The 22,536-nt window shown below is 35.0% G+C and overlaps 3 protein-coding genes across 6 annotated transcripts in view; all 3 read left to right on the top strand.

Annotated features, from left to right (window-relative positions):
• slc4a2b (solute carrier family 4 member 2b) overlaps nucleotides 1-7,553 on the top strand; it is a 59,660-nt gene extending 52,107 nt beyond the window's left edge. For all 4 annotated transcript variants that reach the window (XM_065258580.2, XM_073813144.1, XM_065258579.2 and 1 more), the window contains 9 exons: nucleotides 123-271; nucleotides 1,138-1,332; nucleotides 1,415-1,663; nucleotides 1,750-1,839; nucleotides 1,924-2,090; nucleotides 3,140-3,393; nucleotides 3,511-3,680; nucleotides 4,537-4,710; nucleotides 4,938-7,553. In XM_065258580.2, coding sequence (XP_065114652.1) covers nucleotides 123-271; nucleotides 1,138-1,332; nucleotides 1,415-1,663; nucleotides 1,750-1,839; nucleotides 1,924-2,090; nucleotides 3,140-3,393; nucleotides 3,511-3,680; nucleotides 4,537-4,710; nucleotides 4,938-5,018 — 1,529 coding nt within the window. In that variant the 3' untranslated portion in view covers nucleotides 5,019-7,553. The remainder of the gene's footprint in view (nucleotides 1-122; nucleotides 272-1,137; nucleotides 1,333-1,414; nucleotides 1,664-1,749; nucleotides 1,840-1,923; nucleotides 2,091-3,139; nucleotides 3,394-3,510; nucleotides 3,681-4,536; nucleotides 4,711-4,937) is intronic.
• Nucleotides 7,554-12,987: 5,434 nt separating this feature from the next.
• LOC135740327 (uncharacterized) lies at nucleotides 12,988-15,167 on the top strand. The gene is made up of 4 exons (XM_065258578.1): nucleotides 12,988-13,203; nucleotides 13,420-13,530; nucleotides 13,607-13,708; nucleotides 13,882-15,167. The coding sequence occupies exons 1-4, from the start codon at nucleotides 13,015-13,017 to the stop codon at nucleotides 13,972-13,974; spliced, it is 495 nt and encodes a 164-aa protein (XP_065114650.1). The 5' UTR covers nucleotides 12,988-13,014; the 3' UTR covers nucleotides 13,975-15,167.
• A 2,589-nt stretch (nucleotides 15,168-17,756) lies between these two features.
• Nucleotides 17,757-21,538, top strand: LOC135740326 (uncharacterized). Its single transcript, XM_065258577.1, has 4 exons — nucleotides 17,757-18,078; nucleotides 18,450-18,560; nucleotides 18,703-18,804; nucleotides 20,896-21,538. The coding sequence occupies exons 1-4, from the start codon at nucleotides 17,884-17,886 to the stop codon at nucleotides 20,983-20,985; spliced, it is 498 nt and encodes a 165-aa protein (XP_065114649.1). The 5' UTR covers nucleotides 17,757-17,883; the 3' UTR covers nucleotides 20,986-21,538.
• Nucleotides 21,539-22,536: the final 998 nt, after the last annotated feature.

The raw sequence follows: 22,536 nt of genomic DNA, 5'->3' as shown, positions 1-22,536 counted from the left end.
TCTGATCCTAGTAAGTGTTTTAGATTAGATGCCCTTAAACTCTAGACTGTTTGTGTCCCCTTGTATGGACTTGATATGTTGAATAATTCACGTATAAGAGCTCTGATCTGTCCTGCGTGCAGGTGAGAAGACCGATGGCCTGATTGGTGTGTCGGAGCTGATCGTGGCCACGTGTGTTCAGGGTGTGTTGTTTTGTCTACTCGGGGCACAACCTCTTCTGGTGGTGGGCTTCTCTGGACCAATCCTTGTGTTTGAAGAAGCCTTCTTCTCTGTGAGTTAACTCTAGTGTTCCTGTTGTGCATGCGTTAGCAGTGCAAACGTCATAAGTTTGATTTCAGGAAGCATACGTGCTAATTTACGTTTACATTTATGCATTCAAAAACATTCAAGCTATACATTTTTGTTTGTTTTTGTGTGTGTTCCTTTGGGATCAATCCGTGAGCAGAACACCCGAGTTTAGTTTAATATTTTTCATGTCATTTTTAAATCTATCACGACCACCTATATATCATTAGAAAGGTCTAAAAATGTAATTTGCATATTTTTTATAACCTTTTAGCAGTAGAATAATGCAGTGACAGTAATTTATTAATTTGTGACAAGAGTAAGAAGCAAACCAATGACACCTAGTGGCCGTTGTTGGTAAAACCACAAACCTAATTTTTTAGATTAATTTTATGTAGAAAATAAATATATACTTTATTGCATTATTTTTATTTATTACAATAAATATGAACTGCTATAAAAAAATTTTAAATGTATTATTTTTAACTTAAATTTTTAACTTTAAAGACACTTTTGTGAAAAACTTTAAAGAGCTACGCCAGTTATCAGCTCATTTGCATTTAAAGTGACACACCCAAAAACGGCACATTTTTGCTCATACCCATAAGGTGACAATTTTAACATGCTATAATAAATTATCTTTATGGTATTTTATGCTAAAACTTCACATACGCACTCTGGGGACACCAAAGATTTATTTTACATCTTAAAAAGGTCTTGTGAAATGTCCTCTTTAACACAATGCTCAACCAATTAAGCTACAGGAATACTGATAATATGATTGGATAAAAGCGGCTGCCAAATGTTACAAAGCGGGAAAAAAGCATCACAACCATTTTATGTCTTTTGCAGTTCTGTAAGAACAACGACATGGAGTACCTTACGGGTCGGGTATGGATCGGATTCTGGCTTATTATCATCGTGGGGTTGATGGTGGCGTTCGAGGGCAGCTTCCTGGTCCGATTCGTCTCCCGTTTCACCCAGGAGATCTTCTCCTTCCTCATCTCTCTCATCTTCATCTACGAGACCTTCTCAAAACTGGTCAAGGTGCTCATTCACATCTTTGCTCAGGCTAAAATATGCATCCGCATAACGTCCACCTAACGGTTGATGTGTTCCTGGCCTTTAGATCTTTCAGGAACATCCTCTTAGTCGCTGCTCCGGTGAGGTTGTTGATTTCAATGGATCAATGGTGTATAACTTTAGCGTGAGGAACATTACCTTCAGTCCATCAGCGGTGAACAGCAGCTCACACGAGATGGTAAAGGTGGTTGGGGAGCCCAATACGGCTCTGCTGTCGTTGGTCCTCATGTTTGGAACGTTCTTCATCGCCTACTACCTGCGCAAGTTCAAAAACAGTGCTTTCTTTCCGGGCAGGGTAAGATTTGGTTGTTTGATCAAGTTCCTGTCAGAAAGAAATCAACAGTTTACATCTAACACCTTTATTTTTTGTCTATGTCACAGCTAAGAAGAATTATTGGAGATTTCGGAGTTCCCATTGCGATTCTTATCATGGTGCTGGTAGATTACAGTATTCGAGACACATACACACAGGTGAGACTTTTGATTGCTAACACAATGTCAAATCTAGTTTTAGTATTTTTAAATGCATTTATATTTTAATGCTCAACCCTGCAGAAACTGAGTGTACCTCGAGGTTTGTCTGTGACGAGTCCTGAGAAGCGAGGTTGGATAGTCAACCCTTTGGGCACGGATAAACAGTTTCCTATCTGGATGATGTTTGCTAGCATCCTCCCAGCTCTGCTCGTATTTATCCTCATCTTCATGGAGACACAAATCACCACGTGAGTTCATACATTGTTTGTTCATACTGGATACATTTTTAAAGGGATAGTTCACTGAAAAATTTCATTTTACTCATCCTCAAGTTGTTCCAAACTTGTATAAATTTCTGCTGAATACAAAGGAAGATATTTTGAGCAAACTTTGTAACCAAGCAGATCTGGGGCACCATTGACTTCCATTGTAGGAAAAAAATAATACTATCAGGGTTCCCACGGGTCCTTGAAATCCTTGAAAGTTTGTGAATCTGTGGAAAAATTCAAGGCCCTGAGAAGTTTTAGAAAATATACATACATAGATACAGGTCATTGAAAGTGCTTGAATCTATTTTATGCATGAAGTTTTCTGGAAAATATCCATATTATTCCCTGTGTAGTGTAGGATAATATCATAAAAATTCTTTTTAAGCACACGTGCTAAACTGTTCGCTTTAAATGCTTATATCTTCTGTATGCGAATCTTGATTCATACCAAAATGCTTTTTTGCATAGATGTGTTTGACACATGAAAACGTCTCGGGTTACGTATGTAACTGTTGTTCCCTGAGAAGGGAACGAGACGCTGCGTCTCCCTTGCCATACTTCCTGCGTCCCTGTAACGCCGTCTTTGGCAATATTTCAGATCGCGATATATTTCCTGGCTCATGCATCACCCTGTCTTTGTCGTTAAGCCTCACCATTGGTTGAATTTGATATACACATTCAGATGCCCACAGTGTCCCACAGTGACGCAGCACGAGTTCCCTCAAAAGGGAACTGTAACATTATATCTTAAAAGTTAACCTTGTTCTCACTCGAAATGTGTACCCACATTTAGTCCTTGAATTTGAGGGGGATTTGCACCTAAGGTGTGGGAACCCTGTACTATGGGAGTCAATGGTGCCCCAGATCTGTTATCTTAATTTGTGAAAGAAATGTCTACAGGTTTGTGAGTAAATAATCAAAAATTTTAATTTTTTGCAAAACTATGCCTATAAAAGTAAAACGAAAAGCAATATTTAGATCTCATTCATATTGTGGAAGTATAAAAATCCCTCTCTATGTTCCTGCAGATTGATAGTCAGTAAAAAAGAGCGTATGCTGGTGAAGGGTTCCGGTTTCCATTTGGATTTGTTACTCATCGTGACTCTGGGTGGCACCAGCGCTCTCTTTGGTTTGCCGTGGATGCCTGCGGCCACCGTGCGCTCTGTGACCCATGTCAATGCCCTTACTGTGATGAGCAAAGCCGTCGCCCCGGGAGACAAACCACGCATCCAGGAGGTCAAGGAGCAGAGGGTGACCGGGTTACTGGTGGCGGTACTTGTGGGTAGGTTTCGGCATTTACCAATTCAAGTGAAGTTAGTTTTAAGTACGTCTGTATGCATTTATGTGTTGATGACAATTGAAAGGAAAGACTGAATTAACTGAATTTTGCTGGATTTAGGTCTCTCAATAGTAATCGGAGATCTACTAAGTCAAATCCCTATCGCTGTGCTCTTTGGCATCTTTCTATACATGGGTGTGATGTCACTAAATGGTATCCAGCTAACAGAACGCATTCTGCTCCTCCTGATGCCCCCGAAGTATCACCCCGATCACACCTATGTCCGCAAGGTTAGTCTCGATAACAAACACGGGTCAATGACATGACGTATATTTTTGTGTCAGGGGGAATTATGTAATATATGTGTGTGTGTGTGTGTGTGTGTGTGTGTATATATATATATATATATATATATATATATATATATATATATATATATATATATATATATATATATATATATATATATATATATATATATATATATATATATATATATATATATATATATATATATATTCACACCTATGTCCGCAAGGTTAGTCTCGATAACAAACACGGGTCAATGACATGACGTATATTTTTGTGTCAGGGGGAATTATGTAATATATGTGTGTGTGTGTGTGTGTATATATATATATATATATATATATATATATATATATATATATATATATATATATATATATATATATATATATATATATATATATATATATATATATATATATATATATATACTAATAAAAAATTACTTGATCTGTTTATGACATGTCACTTAAGTCTATAAAATGTTGTTTAAATGCATTTTCAGTATTTAAAAAAAAATGGCAGGCAAGCCCAATTGGCCCAATCTGTACAAATTAGCAGTTTAAGACCACAAAATGTGTTTAATATAAATTCAATTCAGGTGGTGCAACCAAAAACTCAACAGGTGCAACTGCTATGAATGCCCCTAAGAAATAAAAAATGAAGCAAAATAATTTTACTAAGCTAATCAATTTAGTTTTCAAGCTAAGGTTGTTTGTAATTGTTATTATACTTTGTAAATTATTGTTAGTACATAAATATGACATTCTACTATCACATGTTTGTATAATAATGGACATGTACTATACATCTTAACCTGATCTGTATGTTGTTCAGGTGAGGACGCTGAGGATGCATCTGTATACAGCAGTTCAGGTGGTTTGTCTCGCTGTCCTCTGGGCCGTCATGTCCACGATAGTGTCGTTGGCCTTCCCGTTTCTCCTCATCCTGACCGTCCCTGTTAAGATGTTTGTCCTGCCGCGGATCTTCTCCAGCCGTGAAATGCAATGTGTAAGGATGTCAGCGTGTTCTCACACAAATGCACAGACACACAAAGACATGAATTGATTTGGGGAATTCAATCTCCAAAAAGAGTTTAGAAAGCACCATAATACAGGGTTCCCACAGGTCCTTGAAATCCTTGAAAGTTTGTGAATCTGGGGAAAAAATCAAGGCCCTGGAAATTTAAAAAAAAATTAAAAAAAAATTGTCTCATTTATTTCTTTTCTCTCTCTTAGTTGGATGCAGATGAAGCTGAGCCCAGCTTTGATGAGAAAGAGGGGCAAGATGAGTACACCGAGATGCAAATGCCTGTTTAAGCCACGCCCACATCGGATTGTCTCACGCGTCGCCCTCTGTAACTTCATGTCAGTCACACTATCGGCCAATAAGAGAGTTGCCTTTCAGAACATGAAAACCAAAATAGACAGAAATCCGGTGTGTCTTGATGCAGAGGTCAATGTACTGTATTGTAAAGGTGAGAATATCGGTTTCTCAACCCAACATCTCCAAAGACTGCTATCGATATTTTTGTATTCAAATCATTTGTGCTGCTAGATTACCGTCATAGCCTTAAACCCAAGCATATTTGTAACCTAAGAGGAATCTGTCGTTTATATGGGGTTAACTGGACAACGTGCAGGCTTTAATGGGTCAAATATGAATATTCACGCCAAGACCATCAGCATATATACTGTATGTGTGTCATCATTAATTTTATTTTAAGAATCAGTTGATCAGTGTTTTCCTCTTTATAAGTTCTTCGCAGTGTACTTCAGATAACACAAAGAGCAGTATTTGTGAAATTCCCATCTGGATACAAACGTGGGGCTTTATTTCCTTTTAATGTATTTAATTATAATGTTTTTTAATGCCGGATGTTTCTGAAAATGTTAGATGAACGTATTCGATTGTCTATCTTGGGAGATTTACAGATGAGTGGATGTACAGGACAGTATTCACTTGTGGGCACGAGTCTTAAAATCAACAAAAAAAAAAAACTGTTTTTAAGTACGTGCCACATTAAAGTCCCTGGAGGTAGATGTTTGCAATACAGATTGTGATATTTTGTGATATTTTTATGGTTCATTTTTAAGAACTTTACATGTTGAATAGTAAATTTAAGTCTTTTCTTTGGCTTTACTTTGACAGTGTCTGTCCCTATTGGATGCATACGTTTTTAAAATCTTTTTAAAAACTCATTTAGGATTACAAACACTAAAACAGAAGCCTGGTCTCTTAAACACGAATCTTTAACAAACACTGCGTGTAAATTGATTTATAGTATTCAATTTGTTACCAGTCCACATCATGCATACTTTCTTTGCTTTACTAGTTGGATCACTACAGTCGGTAAACTTGTGATACCGGGGTTAAAATGCAATAAATACACTGTAAAAAGTAAAAGTTGTATCAAAATACTTTAATTGGTAACGCATAAAAATAAAATTTGATTTTAAAGTGAGATTTTTTTTTATAATGTATGTTACCAATTGAAGCAATTAAAGTTTTTTTTCCCTTAAAGTGAGAAAATTAAATGTTATAAAACTTACTTCAATTGGTAAAACCTAAAATTTCGATTTTTGATTTAAAGTGAAAAACTTGAAAATGTTTAAATCATTTGTTACCAATTTAAACAATTAAAAAAAAAGTTTTTCACTTAAAGTAAGAAAATAACATTTTATAAAACTTACTTCAATTGGTAACATACGGAGCCCCTAAGGGGACATGGAGTAAAAATTAAACAAAGTTTAGTTTGCATAAAACTATCGTGTGCGTACGTGAACCTAAACGCGAAAAATTCTGCACATGAAGGTTTCGCGTGAGCACGCCGAAGTTTCGCGTGAGCACGCGAAAAAGTTTCGCGTGAGCACGCCGAAGTTTCGCGTGAGCATGCGCAAGTAAAATTTAGATTTTTTTTACTCCAATGTCACCTTAGGGGCTCGGTAGTAACACTTAAAAAAATTATCATCATTATTATGTTTAAGTAGAGCAACTTTTCACTTTTTAACGTGAAGATAGTCTCAACGCTCACAGTTTGTCTTTCGACTAAACATACACTTTATATATAATGCGCACAAACAACAGTTGCAATTGTTATTTTCGGGGGTTTTTGTTGTGCTTTAGTTCATCACAGCATTCGTGTCTACATTCCAGTTAGTGATTTTCAATTCAGGTGTGTTACGCATTTATACCGTTAGGATGATTTAATAATAGGAGGTTACAGAATGGTGCATACTTTATATTATATAGGCATATGCACTAACCAATGACTGAATCTGAGGCTGATCTCAACACTTGTAGGTCTAGATGTATCATGTCATTATATCAACATACAGTACAAATGATTAATCTATTTTTAATATATATTTTTGGTATCTGTGGGGTGTTGTTTAGTACGTAAAGAGTTAAGTGGTTCAATCACAGCACATTATCACAGTTTATTTTTCACATTAAACAAATTCAAAGTTTGGTTGTCATATCAGGACGATGCTTTGCAGATGGAGAAATGATGGTATAACAGCACTTTTGTGTGAATGCTTGTAGTGTTATTTTTTGACGGATGTTAAACGGCACTATTATGTGGATGGTATTTATGAATGGTGGTCTACGAGTATTTATGAAGGTTCGTTATTGAACATTATGCTATTTGTTCGTCGGATGATATCAATCACTGTATGTGTTCGACTGGTATTTGGCAAAGGGAAGCGAGAGTTGTGTTTCATCTGTGTAACGTCATTTTCATGCATTTTATGTTTTAGTTTCATATCAAATTTTTTTAATTTCTTGTGTACATAAAGCAATATTTACAACCAATTACACATATTGTGAATAAAGTTGATTTTTCTATTTAAGCTGCTTATGCGTATTCTGTTATCAGCAACACTTTACGATAAAAAAAATGCACATCTGAGGTGGTTATGCATTATTTTCAAATAATTCAAAGGACCGGAGTCAATTATTCCACTTATACCACGGTTGCTCTGGTGCCTATTTTTAAGACATTCAAAAAGTTATGTGTGCAGTTATCGGAAATAATGCGTACCTGTGGAACATTTCTCAACCAATCAGAATACAGCATTCAACAGACCCATGGTATAACATTAGTAAATGCATTTGCAATATATGACTCTGGACAACAAAATAAGTCACATGGATATATTTGTAGCAATAGCAAACAATACATTTTATGGGTCAAAATTATACATATTTCTAAAATGCCAAACATCATTAGGATATTAAGTAAAGGTCATCTTCAATGAAGAGATTTGGTAAATTTCCTATCATAAATGTATCAAAAAATGTAGTGATCATTACTAATATGTGTTGCTAAGGACTTCATCTAGACAAATGTTAACACGATTTTCTCAATATTTAGATTTTTTGCACCCTCGGATTTAAGATTTTCAAATAGTTACATTTATTCAGCTTTCAAATGATGTATAAATCTCAATTTCATAAAATTGACCCTGGTGACTGGTTTTGTGGACCAGGGTCACATAGCCTATAGGTATTTATCATTTATTAATCTTTCTAAATAGTTAATGCAAATACAGCGTAATGCCCAGCCGATGTCTGACCACCGGCCTCCCTTTAAAGACCGGAGTTTTTTTCTCCTAGTAGTTGTTTTTTTCAACCACTGGGGAGTCAGCTGACACATGTTTTACACCGTTTTTTTATCACTTTTTAATAATTTATTGAATCAGTTTTAAATCATATATTATTTTTAGAGCTGGGCATAAATAAAAGTGATTTTTTTGCATAACATATGAGTTTGTGCTGTGTGTAATTATTATGTACATATAAATACACACGAATTCATGTATGTATTTAAGAAACATTCACATTGTGCATATATTTATTTATATTATTATAAATTCTATATTATATATAAATAAATAAAAATATATATAAATAAAACATTTCTTAAGTTTGTGTGTGTGTGTGTGTGTGTGCGTGCGTGTGTGTGTGTGTGTGTGTGTGTTTAAATTTACACACATCACAAACTCATATATTATGCAAAAAATGTATTTTATGTTGTATGAGATTAATCTAGATTAATATATGCCCAGCCCTAATTATTTTAAATGTTTTAATTTCCATAAAATTGTATGGCTCTCTCTCAATAGTTTTTTTTCTTCCTAGGACGTTTTCCTCCTAAAAAAGATGGGGAGTTTTTTTTCTCCAACGACTTTTTTCAACCCCTAGGGAGTCAGTTGACATTGGCTTAACTTAGTACCCTCTTCTATACGTTACATTATTGCTACACTCGCTAGTGCGGTTTAATCTTAGCCGCTGTATTCTGCTTATGTTTTCCACCAATTTTATCACTTTTTAATAATTTATTAAATCACTTTTAAATCATATTATTTTAAATGTTTTAATTTTCATAAAATTGTATGGCTCTCTTTCAATGGGTTTTGTCTTCCTAGGACTTTTCCTCCTAGGAAGACAAAAGGAGGATAATTAGCACAAAGTTGATGGTACCTATTAAATTTCATCATTTGATGGTACCTATTAAATTCCTTTTTTCTCTGAGTTTTATTCAACCCCTAGGGAGTCAGCTGACATTGGCTTAGCTTAGCACCCTCTTCTATATTATTGCCACGCTCGCTAGTACAGTTTAATCTTAGCCTGTGTTTTCTGCTTATGTTTTCCACCGATTTTATCACTTTTTAATCATTTATTAAATCACTTTTAAATCATATATTATTTTAAATGTTTTAATTTCCATAAAATTTTATGGCTCTCTCTCTCAATGGGTTTTTTCTTCCTAGGACATTTTCCTCCTGACTAAAAAGCCGGGTTTTTTTTCTCTCAGGAGTTTTTTTCAACCCAGCTTACATTGCTTAAGTTGGCACCCTCTTCTATATGTTAAATTATTACTACGCTTGTTAGTACGGTTTAATCTTAGCCACTGTATTCTGCTGCTTATGTTTTCCACACATTTGTTTTTAATCACTTTTTAATCATTTATTAAATCACTTTTATGTCATATATTATTTAAAATGTTTTAATTTCCATAAAATTGTGGCTCTCCCTCAATGTTTTTTTTCTGCCTAGGACGTTTTCCTCCTGATTAAAAAGCCGGGTTTTTTTCTCCTAGGAGTTTTTTTCAACCCAGCTTACATTGCTTAAGTTGGCACCCTCTTCTATATGTTAAATTATTACTACACTCGTTAGTACGGTTTAATCTTAGCCGCTGTATTCTGCTGCTTATGTTTTCCACCAATTTTTTTCACTTTTTAATCATTTATTAAATCACTTTTAAATCATATATTATTTTAAATGTTTTAATTTCCATAAAATTTTATGGCTCTCTCTCAATGGGTTTTTTCTTCCTAGGACATTTTCCTCCTGACTAAAAAGCCGGGGCTTTTTACGTTAAGGAGTTTTTTTCAACCCCTAGGGGGTCAGCTGACATTGCTCAACTTGGCACCCTCTTCTATATGTTAAATTATTGCTACGCTCGTTAGTACGGTTTAATCTTAGCCGCTGTTTTGTGCTGCTTATGTTTTCCACACATTTGTTTTTAATCACTTTTTAATCATTTATTAAATCACTTTTATATCATATATTATTTAAAATATTTTAATTTCCATAAAATTGTATGGCTCTCCCTCAATGGGTTTTTTCTGCCTAGGACTTTTTCCTCCTGATTAAAAAGCCGGGTTTTTTCCCCTAGGAGTTTTTTTTCAACCCCTAGGGAGGCAGCTGACATTGCTTAACTTGGCACCCTCTTCTATACATTACGTTATTGCTACACTCGCTTGTACGGTTTAATCTTAGCCGCTGTATTCTGCTTATGTTTTCCACCGATTTTTTTAATCACTTTTTAATCATTTATTAAATCACTTTTAAATCATATATTATTTTAAATGTTTGAATTTTCATAAAAAATTGTATGGCTCTCTCTCAATGGGTTTTTTCTTCTTAGGACTTTTTCCTCCTAAAAAAGGCGGGAGGTTTTTTTTCTCCTAGGAGTTTTTTTCAACCCCTAGGGAGTCAGCTGACATTGGCTTAATTTAGAACTCTCTTCTAAACTTACATTACTACTACGCTCGCTAGTACGGTTTAACCATAGCCGCTGTATTCTGCTGTTTATGTTTTCCACACATTTTTTCCAGTGTTTATCCTGCTTTTATTCATGTAAAGCTGCTTTAAAACAATTGAAAAAAAATGTGAAAAGTGTTATATAAATAAAATTGAATTAATGATTCAATTTTTTGTTAATGTTAACAAAAACAACCTTATTGTAAAGTTTGTCTGTCATTATCACACCTTACTGTTATATATAATAAAGGTCATGGGAGAAATCTTTACTGTGTGCACCACTGCCCAAACAGTGACGGTTTAAAAGAACATCAAAGCTGTTTTTGGGCAATCGTGTTTGGACTGGTTAAGATGGCTCTGATCCGGTTTGTCATGCTGTGCCGTGTTGGAGTCTTGCTGAGATCCACTAAAGCTTTGAGCAAAACACTTTGAGCAAACTGTCAGATACTCTTTGAGAGAGGTCATTGCTTACGAAACCCTCAAGCACCGCTTTCTCGAAAGTGATTCAGAAATCACGGTAACTCCCTGTTTTTCCCCTTTGTGTTTTTGTTCTCTTTGTAACCAAGAGTCAATCTGAAAATCTCTCCTACCTGCTTGTACCTGCTGTAGATTTGAAAGATGTCTGGAACCATGCTATATCAAATATATGAACCTGGACACACAAAACCAGTCAATGAATAGTTCTTTGAGGAAACAAAAATGGTTCTTCTACAGCATTGTTGTTATTTTTAAGTTTGTTTTGAACATGGCAATCTTAATCTCTCTCTTCCAAGGTAGGGCTTCTTTATTTTCTTATTTTATGTACGTCATGTACTGTTTCTACATCATGTTTAGACATGTTTAGGAATTTAATTAAACACAATTGTACAACAGCATTTTTGTGGATATGTCCGTTATCTGCTGTACTTGTTCTTAAAGAATAGCTGGATGATTCACAGCGGTGTTTCCCAACCAGGGGGCCGGGGCCTTGGCAGATTTCCAAGGGGGCCTCAAGATGACTTAAAATGATTAAAAATAGGACAAAACAAGCAAAAATTAAGATGTTTCTTATTTTTTGGCCATTTTAGTAGCACACATCTGTCTAGTCATTCCAAGCTGTATTTAACTTTTAAGTTAAAAATTGAGTAAGTGGGGGCCTTCAAATATTGTTGTGGGCAACAAGGTGGCCTTAAAGGGAAAAAGGTTGAGAATCACTGATTTACAATATAATGATTGTAAGATTGTGTTCATTTTAAAGTCAAATAATGTCATTATAGAGCACAAGGGTAAGTACTGTACAGTAAGTGCATGTCATGTGACATTTGTATCTTAAGTTGTATTAGCTGCTTTTAAATTCATGCCTAAACCCCACCTCTTAGAGCCATTATCATTGGCCAAATAAGTCATATTTTTTTCTTTTAGGTTGTGACTTTAAAAAAATATATAAAAGTTTTTTTAACGAAATTTTCATAACATAAATAACAACTTTGGTCAACCTCTGGTAGTTAAAAAATTTGATATTTGATATTGTAGTTATTCATGTACAGCAGTTGTTCTCAAACTTTTTCGCCGTGCATATTTGTGTCTGGTGCATCCCTTCACGCCCCTCTACAAAAAAATTATAATATAAATTATTCTAAAACTCACATTTTATTAAACAAAACTTAGTTAAAAGGACAATCCAATTTTTTAAAAAATGTGCTAATTTTCCAGCTCCCCCAGAGTTAAACGTTTGATTTTTACCGTTTTGGAATCCATTCAGCTGATCTCCGGGTCTGGCGCTAGCACTTTTAGCATAGCTTAGCATAATCCATTGAATCTGATTAGACCATTAGCATCGTGCTAAAAAATAACCAAAGAGTTTTGACATTTTTCCTATTTAAAACTTGACTCTTCTGTAGTTACGTGTACAAGACCAAAGGAAAATTTTGTGTAGGTTGAATGGACTTGTAAAACCAAGTTTTTATAACTTTGTGCTGCATTTTTACAGTGTGAAGTAAAACATAAAACTGAAAATTTGCATAAAAAACATATTAAGCTATACAATGTAGTGCTGTTGGTTAGTAGCCTTATTTTCAGAAGTTTAATCACACAGAATTCATAATAAATGTATGTATATTATAAAATGTAAAAACTGGTGCCCTCCTGCACAACATCGGAGCCCCCATGGGGCCACAGCCCCCAGTTTGAGAACCACTGAGCTGCACAAACAGATGGCAAACCTCCAGGAATGAAGCTGTTTTGTGTGAATGCAGTAAGAGTTCGTGTTCAGACTGGTTAAAGATGGCCAAGCTGATGTTTGCTCTGTTTCTATCTGCTGGAGTCCTACTGACTTCAACTCAAGCTTCCTTTAGCGAACTTCCAGAAACTTATAAGAAAGGAGTCGAGCTGGCATTACAAAACATTCATGACCACGAAAGTGTTCAGCATCATTTTCTCTTCTTAAAATCGATCCAGCAATCACAAATCGAGGTAAATGTTTCTCTTTTTTTCTTAGCTGGCTTGCCATTATATTGTAACAAAGAGTTTGCTTATGATCATACCATTAAGTCATACTGTAAGATATAGATCATTATTTTATGTTTTAGTGAAAGATCAAGTTTAAAGTTATTAGCTGGCATTTGTAGTACAAGTAATACATATTTAGGATTTTTTGTGCATGTATGCATGTTTGTTATTTCTCTGTAGGCAGGGTTTGATGTCACGTACGTCTACCATAACTTTTACCTAAAAGCCACCAAATGCACAAAAGGAACAGAGAATGCGGACACGACCATGTGTGCATTCAGGAATGATCGTGTAAGTAAGTTTTGACTGTGCCACAGATAAATGTTCAGATGCATTTTCATATAAATACACTTTTGTCTGTTTCAAGCCTCTTATTGACTGTGCCGTCTGTTACAAAACCTACGCTGGAGAGATCGAGCCTAAACCCATACCATTTGTCAGTTGTGTTCATAAACACAAGCTCACTGATGTAAGTACCTTTCATACTTGTCCTATTGCATGCAGACTTGGACAATATTAATGTGGAAATCTAACCTGCTCACTAGCAACAAATCTATGTTTCATGTAAGCAGACCTCATGTGTTTCATCTACTGTAAGATGCTACTATAAAAATTCTGTTGTTTTGGATTCTTAAACTCAAGGTCATAACGACAGAACGAGTGGAGCACTGTAATAAAATGGGTTATGGCAGTGGATCTCCAACTTTGCTGGCGTCTGGTAGACCTTCAGACTAAACCTGGTGTTGACATCTGATATTCTGGCATTCAGCTTTATTCCTGTGATAGTCTATCCTGTGCTTATGTAATTTTTGAGAATGTAACCAAAATGGGAAATGACCGTATACAGTGAATAATGTAGCTGTGGATATGTACATATGTTTGTTTTCATTGGGTGATTACACTTTGCAAAATACTAACTTAAAGAGACACTCCACTTTTTTTGAAAATATGCTAATTTTTCAGCTCCTCAAAAGTTAAACATTTGATGTTTACAGTTTTGAAATCCCTTCAGTCGATATCCGGGTCTGGCGCTAGCACTTTTAGCATAGCTTAGCATAATCCATTGAATCTGATTAGACCATTAGCATCGCACTAAAAAATAACCAAAGACTTTCAATATTTTTCCTATTTAAAACTTGACTCTTCTGTAGTTACATCGTAAGACCACAGAAAATTCAAAGTTGTGATTTTCTATGCAGATATGGCTAGGAACTATACTCTCATTCTGGCGTAATAATCAAGGACAATTGCTGCCGTAACATTGCTGCAGGAGGTGCAATGATATTACTCAGTCCCCGAAAATAGTCCCCTTATTAACTTTCAATGGCAGGGGATTATTTTCAGGCGCTGCGTAATATCATTGCGCCTCCTACAGCCATTTTTTAGCGCAATGCTAATGGTCTAATCAGATTCAATGGATTATGCTAAGCTATGCTAAAAGTGGTACAGCTAGACCCGGAGATTGGCTGAATGGATTCCAAAACGGTAAAAATTCAATGTTTAACTCTAGGGGAGCTGGAAAATTAGCATTTTTCTTTAAAAAGTTGAGAGTCTTTTTAACAAACTTACTTTTCTTGAAAATAAGCAATAATGGCCTAGTAATGCCTTTTATTTTGTCATGCAATATTAAAGGGAGAGTTTACCCAAAAATGATAATCCTTTTAACATTTACTCATCCTCATGTTGTTTCAAACCTCATGTATGAGTTTCTTTCTTCTGTTAATCACAAAAGAAGATATTTTAATAAAGGATGGCAGTCACACAGTTAACAGAAATATTGACTTCTATAGTATTTCTTTCTCCTCCTATGGAATTTAATGAGTGCCATGAACAGAATTTTCATTTTAGCTTGAACTTAATTCTGTGACATTTGTTTTTTTTCTTCTGAATATTATTTTTAATAAATAAAACTTTGAGCTATCACAAAAGTATTTGATTTATTTCTTTGAAGCATTTTAGAGATACATATTGTTTTAAAGTTTAACAGATGAATATGAAGATGTCAGTTTTGTTGTTATTCTTTAGAAGAATGAACAAAAATAAAATGTGTACACCAAAGCGTTTAAACACCGCTGAATATGCCAGGCGTGCGCAGACTTTGGGCACTTGTCAGTGTTTTTCAGCTGAGCGCTTTGGTTGCTATGATACTTCTGGGGTGTATTCCAGAAAGCGTGGTTAACATCAGCGAAACCCTGAACTTTCGGTTAATTAATCTAAAACCTGCTTACCCTGATCATGTCGGTTCTGAGGGAGTTGGTTCAATCAACCTCCTACTGGTAACCTAAAGTTAATGTGTGCACACGGGGAATACATAAAGACATTTTCAATTTCAAACATATCTGGGTATGTCACATAACCACGTTTCTGTAATACCCCCATGCTTAAACGATGCACTGGCTCTTTATTGTAATATTTGTCCAGCCCCTCGTCCACTGTGATTGGACAGTCAAGTGAAAAGTGACATTGACGAGCTGAGCGTTTCACCCGAAGCTGAACATTTTTCAACTCTGAAAAATAAAAAACCGCAGAGGGCCAGCACTCAGCGTGGACAAAACCCACCAGCTGCTGGTGTTTTTGAAAAGGCTTATAAAAATGTTCTTTATTGTGATGTCATAGAAGAACCAATTTTGGTTCCCCAAAGAACCTTTGGTAACACGTTAATAAGGTTGTATTTGTTACTGTAACATTAGTAAATGCTACGGTAACATAAACTAACAATGAACAATATAGTTTTCCTTTATCTTTATTAAAGCAACACCAAAGAGCTTTTTTACCTTAAACGTTTCCAAAAAAGTTTCAGTGGTTCATCCACTCAAAACAGGGTGAATGGCACTTTCACATCCGCTTTGTAGCCCTCTATCGGCCAAAACCGCACTAAAGAAGTTTCCAACCGTCGGGTAGTGGTCCTGTAGTTCGAGTGAAAACTACAAATACTTGCTTTACGGCAGACCTACAATCCAATCAGAGCCAGCTATGCTGCAGTATTTACGACAGTGCTAAAGAACAATTACGCGTCTAACCTGTAGGGGGAGCAAAGAGCAATAACTCTTTAGTGTTGCTTTAATGTTAGTTAATGCCAATGCACTTGTTCATGTTCATTGTGCAATAAAGGTGCATTGTGTAACTTTTAGAAGGATCTCATGACAGAAATGCAGTATGATATACGTAACTATATTATCAGTGGTGTATAAAGATCTTAAAAAATGAACTGTATTGTTTTTACTACCTTAAAATTAGGCATTTTTATCTACATACACTACGGGTTACATGAAAGTTGCCATTTTGCGCCACCATGTTTCTGCAGTAGCCCTTAAAGGGACACTTCACTTTTATTGAAAATATGCTCATTTTTCAGCTCTCCTAAAGTTAAACATTTAATTTTTACCATTTTGGAATCCATTCAGCCAATATCCAGGCGTGGTGGTACCACTTTTAGCATAGCTTAGCATAATCCATTGAATCTGATTAGACCATTAGCATCGCACTTAAAAATAACCAAAGAGTTTCGATATTTTTCCTATTTAAAACTTGACTCTTACATTGTATACTAAGACCAACGGAAAATTAAAAGTTACACAGTGCCTAAAAATAGTCCCCTGCTACTGAAAGTTACCAAGGGGACTACTTTCAGGTGCTGTGTAATATCATTGCGCCTGCTGCAGCCATGGTAAGACAGCAAAATCCTTCACTATTACACCAGAATGAGAGTATAGTTCCTAGCCATATCGGCCTAGAAAATCTCAACTTTTAATTTTCAGTCAGTCTTAGTACATGAATGCAACTACAGAAGAGTCAAGTTTTAAATAGGAAAAATATCGAAACTCTTTGGTTATTTTTTAGCACAATGCTAATGGTCTAATCAGTTTCAATGGATTATGCTAAGCTATGCTAAAAGTGGTACTGCCAGACCCGGAGATCGGCTGAATAGATTCCAAAACTGTAAAAATCAAATGTTTAACTCTAGGGGAGCAGGAAAATGAGCATATTTTCAAAAAAAGTGGAGTGTCCTTTTAATGGACAAACTGCTCTACAAAGTATATTTTGTCCCTATGTTGTCTCAGACAATCACATGTTTGTCCTGTGGTTGCTACCGTAGCTTCTCTATGCATTGCGAAAGGAAAGGGTGAGCTGTGAACTGTGCCATGGTTGCAATTCACAATCTTACTGCTAGATGTCGCAAAAAATCACACAGTGGACCTTTATGTTAACAGTGACTTTGATTTATCCACTATAAAGATGCTTTTGTGCAGCAGGTTTTGTAAATGTAAAGTTTCTTTATTTTGAAGAATGGAGCCATTTCCAGCTAGCATGCAAAGATCTGACTGGGGTCGGGGTTGAGATGAATGCAATGTTCAGTTTCATACATGCAGTCCATGTAGATTTAAAAGTATTGGCAAACTCTTCATACATGTAGTCAGTATTCTCCACTGGATGGCAGTCAGTTCATTCCAAATGCAATGGTTTTTGTTATCTCTGTGCATGAAAGTGAAAGCAATAACACAATTTCCAGAGGTTGTGCAATCTAAATCCAACCCTCTGAGATCCTCTACACACACAGACAAGTATTACTCGGCTGGCATTCCTTCAGTTCTTTGTTATAGTCCTGAAGTACTTTGAGGGATTTAGGGTCTGAATTGTGGAAACATGGCTGTGTTTTTGTTTATCGTGTTGGTCAGTGCCGGAGTCTTGCTGGCCACATCTGGGGCTCAGGATGACTTTGGCAAACTTTCAGATGACTACAAGAAAGGAGTCGAACTCGCTGTCCAACAATTAAACTCACATGCTGGAGCCCAGAGCCATTTTCTCTTCTTTAAAAGTCTGGAGAAGTCTGACATTGATGTAAGTAGTTTTTGTTTCGTGTTGCTTAGTAAGCATCTTGTATTCTTAAAAGAATTAAAATATGACTGCTTGGAAACAATATTTGCTTTTTTATGACCTCTTTAAAATAAAGGTGCTACAAAAGGTTATTCACAAAGATGCCACAGAGAACCATTTGTTGTTCCCGAAAAACTGTTTCTTTCTTATCTTTTAATAGTCTAAAAAACTTTTTTTTACTTTTTGGAAACGTTAAGATCAAAAACATTTTAACAACATAAAGGTATGATTCATATATTTTGAGAAAGATGTTTGGCCGACCGTAATCAAAACAAATACAGCTGAAGTTAAATGTGCTGATTTACTATGAACTGCAAATGAATATTTTATTTTAGGGTGGGTTTGGTGTGAATTATGTCTACCATCACTTCTACGCTAAAGCCACACGATGTCCTAAAGGAACCTCAAATGCCAATCCAACTAAATGTGCTTTCAGAAATGATAGAGTAAGTTCAAAAGATTATTACTTAATAGCTAAAAATACATTATGCAAAGCTGTTAATGTATTGTAACTCTTATTATATACCATAAAGTACGGTATAATCACTGTTTTAGTAATAATATGTTTATTTTTTCATCTATCTGTAGCCTCTTATAGACTGTGGGATCTGCTATAGGATGTTTAAAGGAGAGATGCAGACTGAACCGAAACCTTATGTGTACTGCATACAAAAACCAAAGCTCACACAGGTCTGTCACGTGTTTACATGTTGTCATCAATTTTTTTATCTTTACTTATTTGATCTTTAATTATTTTTACTGTTTTTTGATTTCAGCATTTATTTCTGTTTGTTAAGAGTTTTATGGTATAAGATGCATAAGTTAACTAAGCTAAATTTTTCTGTCTCAAGTTTAGTTGGCTATGTGATATATAGCGATGAAAAATTACTGTCTTACTGTCTAGACTTAATCTTCTTTACAGGATGTGTATGTGTCTAGTATAAAAATGTGAGCGCAAAGTTAAAGGTTATCTGAATTGTACAGACGAAAGTGCCTCTTGCTAGATATTAAAATCATTTTACTATAATTATTCATGTGTAGGTAAAAAATCCACAACAATTTAGAGCTATTTGTTCTTAGTAATGATGAGATTTTCACTGTGCAATGACTTTAGATCCAAGAAATATAGATAGATACTCTTCTGAAAATATAATTTGATTTAATTTCATCTGCGAAAAAATTGAGAAAGTAAAACCAGATGCATTTTTTTAGGCGATTCTCCCAGTGTCATAAAATAAGGGATCATATGCTCTGGGATTTGATACAACCACTGAATGCCATTTTCAGGAAATCAGATTTGTGTTGGGAATTTTGTGTCCATGGGAAACAAAACCAGACTCAATGCTAACATTACTAAAACAAAATAATTCAGTAATATTTCTTACAACGTAAATAAAATGCAAAGCTCAACTTAGTTACTTGGTTGCCTTAAGGTTAATTAAAATGTATCAAATTCAAGTTAATTCAACTTAAAATATTAGTCGTCAGAACAATTTTTACAAAACCTTTTTTTCAGTCAACTAATATTTTTAAGTTGACTTATTAACTAAAAAAAACAGGTACCTTACTTATTAAAGTTGAACCAACAATATAATTGTTCTTTAAAGTGAGTGATTAACACCAATAAAGACAAAGCAGAACTGACCGAAGGTCAAGCATCAATTGAATTTTTATATTGGTTTAGTTTTCCAGACAGGGACTAAAATGCATACTGTATTTGAGCTGTCTCAACTTAAAACAGCTTAAATATATCAGTGCCACTGTTTTATTACAAGTACACAGTAGCAATGTGTTTTTGTGAGATATGCTTTTAAAAACAACTTAATTGTCCTAATATAAATAAGGCCTAGTCCTGGCTTAATCTAAACTCTGTCCGCGAAAACCACCAACTGTAAACCTGGATAAATTGAGTTTACTTAAAAAAATGAAGGTAACTTGTTGCCTTAAAAAATGTAAGTAATATTACTTAAAAACTTTAAGTGAAGTTTACTTAAACATACAAGTTGTTCTAACAACAATTAATTAGTTGAATAGACTTAATGTTTTAATTTCTCCCAATATTCCTGCACTCTTAATCCGGATTAGTTGACATTACTAGAAATTTGTGAGGAAACCCATTGCATATAACTTTAGTTTTTATGACTTTATATAACTTTTGATGTTATAAATGGTATTATAACGCAAAATTAATGACTTTAAGTCAATCATTAAATAAACGTGATTCTCCATAGAAACATAACACACACAAAACTATGTTTTTGACATACATTGTCAGTACTGTAGAGAGAAATAAAATGTTCTGAACAGGGTTCATGTATGGAAACACTGATCACCTGAATGGTTACTTCACAAAATTATAATTTACAACAAAACAACATCAATAATATAAGAGCTTGAACCTGTATGACATTTTATTAACAAATATTTGAGTAGTGATAGTTCTTATCAGTTTTTATTCTGTGAAAAAGCAGAAAATAGGGCGCAAAGGATTATGGGTGTTACTTACAACATGAACTAATAATTTTTAGTTCATTTTACTTGAATGTTTTAGTTTAAGGGATTTTGTAAGCTTAAAAGTTAATTCAACTAAGATTTTTAAGCTTTGGCTTCAAAACAGAAAATATTAAGTGATGTTTACTTGATTGTTTAAGTAAAGACAATATCTGGGTTAACAGTGCCCCTTGTGTTTTAACATCGACACATTAGATGTGTGAAATGTGTTTAATGTAAAGTTTTTGACATTATAGTCATTACAAAATCTACTGTGTTCTTCTTTTTTAGGACATTGTTGCAGAGAGAAAGGACCACTGCAGCAAAATGAGTTATATTAATGGATCTCCGTCTCTCCTAGCATCGGGAAGAAAACAATAGAGAGGAAACCTAGCAGAGGACATATGCCATTTAACCACTTATTAAAACCATGTTTATGGTTGTCCATTCTTTGTGAAACCTAATTATAGGCCTCTATAAGACTGCAGAGTTAAATATGTGCTGTTTATTATGATGACAGATAAAAACATTAGTCTTTAAGTCTGAATAGATCCAGTTTTGTTGAATATATGACTTGTGCTGTGTGTAGCAATAGACTAAATAACATTATATTACATGACCATATTACACCAGTGTTTGTCATTTTAGTGAGTTTATTGGAGTTTTATTGTGTAAATATTTTAAAAAGCAAGAAATAAGACTGGATGACTAAATATAACTTTCTGTGATTTTATTCTGTCGTGTGCTAAAATTAGTATCAAAATCAAGCACACGCCCCAACAGTCGGTGAAATGTATTGGACATTTATGAGATTCATAACAGTTATTCAACACAATCTGAATGACATCTTAAAATGTCTCCCACTAATGAATCACAGATGGACATTCCTGTTTTTAAGTGCACTTTTGTTAAAAATAAATCTATATCAAAATCAGATTTGACTTTAAATGCATTACATTTCTAAAGTTTGAATTTGTAAATTGTTAGTTGTTTGTTTATGGAGCTCTACAACGTAGCTGAGCGAACATTGCGCAACGTGGCATCTTCTCGAATCCATAACAGGTGTGAAAAGTTACTTACTGTTTAGGCCAGTGTAAGAGTTTATGACGTGTTTTAACCCAAAACCAGATAAAGGATTTAAATTTGTTTCAACCCATTGTTGGGTACAGTATGGACAAATTATAATGATGTCCATATTCGACCCAACCATGATTGAAACCACCAAGCAGTTTAGTGTAGGCAGACTTTAATGCAATCAAAGTCCTTTAAAGATCACAGAGACTGTCAGTAAAATATTTGATTATAATTATACAGACCATAGACAGTAAAAGAAATGGACACAGCGACCCCATTGGATTCAACGGAGACAAGTGAAGTCAATTAGAAGCACGCACTTCCTGGGTGTCGAGCGTACTGCGCAGACTCAAACTGAGCTCAATGACGTGGATGTCACGTGAGCAACCTGTCTGGCAATTGTAAGTCTTCTAATAGCCGTGCCACGGGAAATCTGAATCACCTACTGAATCTTGCAGAGACGGCGAGCGTGAACAGGAGCACATTTTGGTTAGTATTCTGATTAGTAATCTCCCTTGACTTTATGCCTTCACGTCCACCCGATTGCCTCATAGTCAGTAAAAGATTGCCTGTGAGCTTCTCTCCAAGTCCATACGGTAATTTCTCTACTGTGCGACAGAAAGTCGCAGGTTATGACGCAATCGTTAGCCTATTTTTACAAAAACTGCTTCTACTGGGACATAACGTAAGATACATGGTAATGGAGCCTTTTATACATTTTCGTGTTTCTTTAGAAATAATTAATGGACAAATGGAGTCTTTAAACGCCTCAGATGTAAAGTTATTCGCTGTCAAAGTGACGCCAAAATGAATGGGAGTCAATGGGATGCTAACAGCAGATGGGTGTTCGCTAAGCAA

The sequence above is a fragment of the Paramisgurnus dabryanus genome, chromosome 22, assembly GCF_030506205.2.
Source record: "Paramisgurnus dabryanus chromosome 22, PD_genome_1.1, whole genome shotgun sequence".
NCBI classification, from domain to species: Eukaryota; Metazoa; Chordata; class Actinopteri; order Cypriniformes; family Cobitidae; genus Paramisgurnus; species Paramisgurnus dabryanus.
Note: the sequence above shows the minus strand (reverse complement) of the source record. Positions and strands in the feature narration are given on the sequence as shown.

Bases quoted from the DNA above. Each gene is read 5' to 3' on its own strand.
- LOC135740327 (XM_065258578.1), top strand. From the start codon at position 13,015: ATGGCCAAGCTGATGTTTGCTCTGTTTCTATCTGCTGGAGTCCTACTG. The intron at 13,204-13,419 runs GTAAATGTTTCT...ATTTCTCTGTAG, and splicing joins TCCAGCAATCACAAATCGAG to GCAGGGTTTGATGTCACGTA. The intron at 13,709-13,881 runs GTAAGTACCTTT...CTTAAACTCAAG, and splicing joins ATAAACACAAGCTCACTGAT to GTCATAACGACAGAACGAGT.
- LOC135740326 (XM_065258577.1), top strand. From the start codon at position 17,884: ATGGCTGTGTTTTTGTTTATCGTGTTGGTCAGTGCCGGAGTCTTGCTG. The intron at 18,079-18,449 runs GTAAGTAGTTTT...ATTTTATTTTAG, and splicing joins TGGAGAAGTCTGACATTGAT to GGTGGGTTTGGTGTGAATTA. The intron at 18,805-20,895 runs GTCTGTCACGTG...CTTCTTTTTTAG, and splicing joins AAAAACCAAAGCTCACACAG to GACATTGTTGCAGAGAGAAA.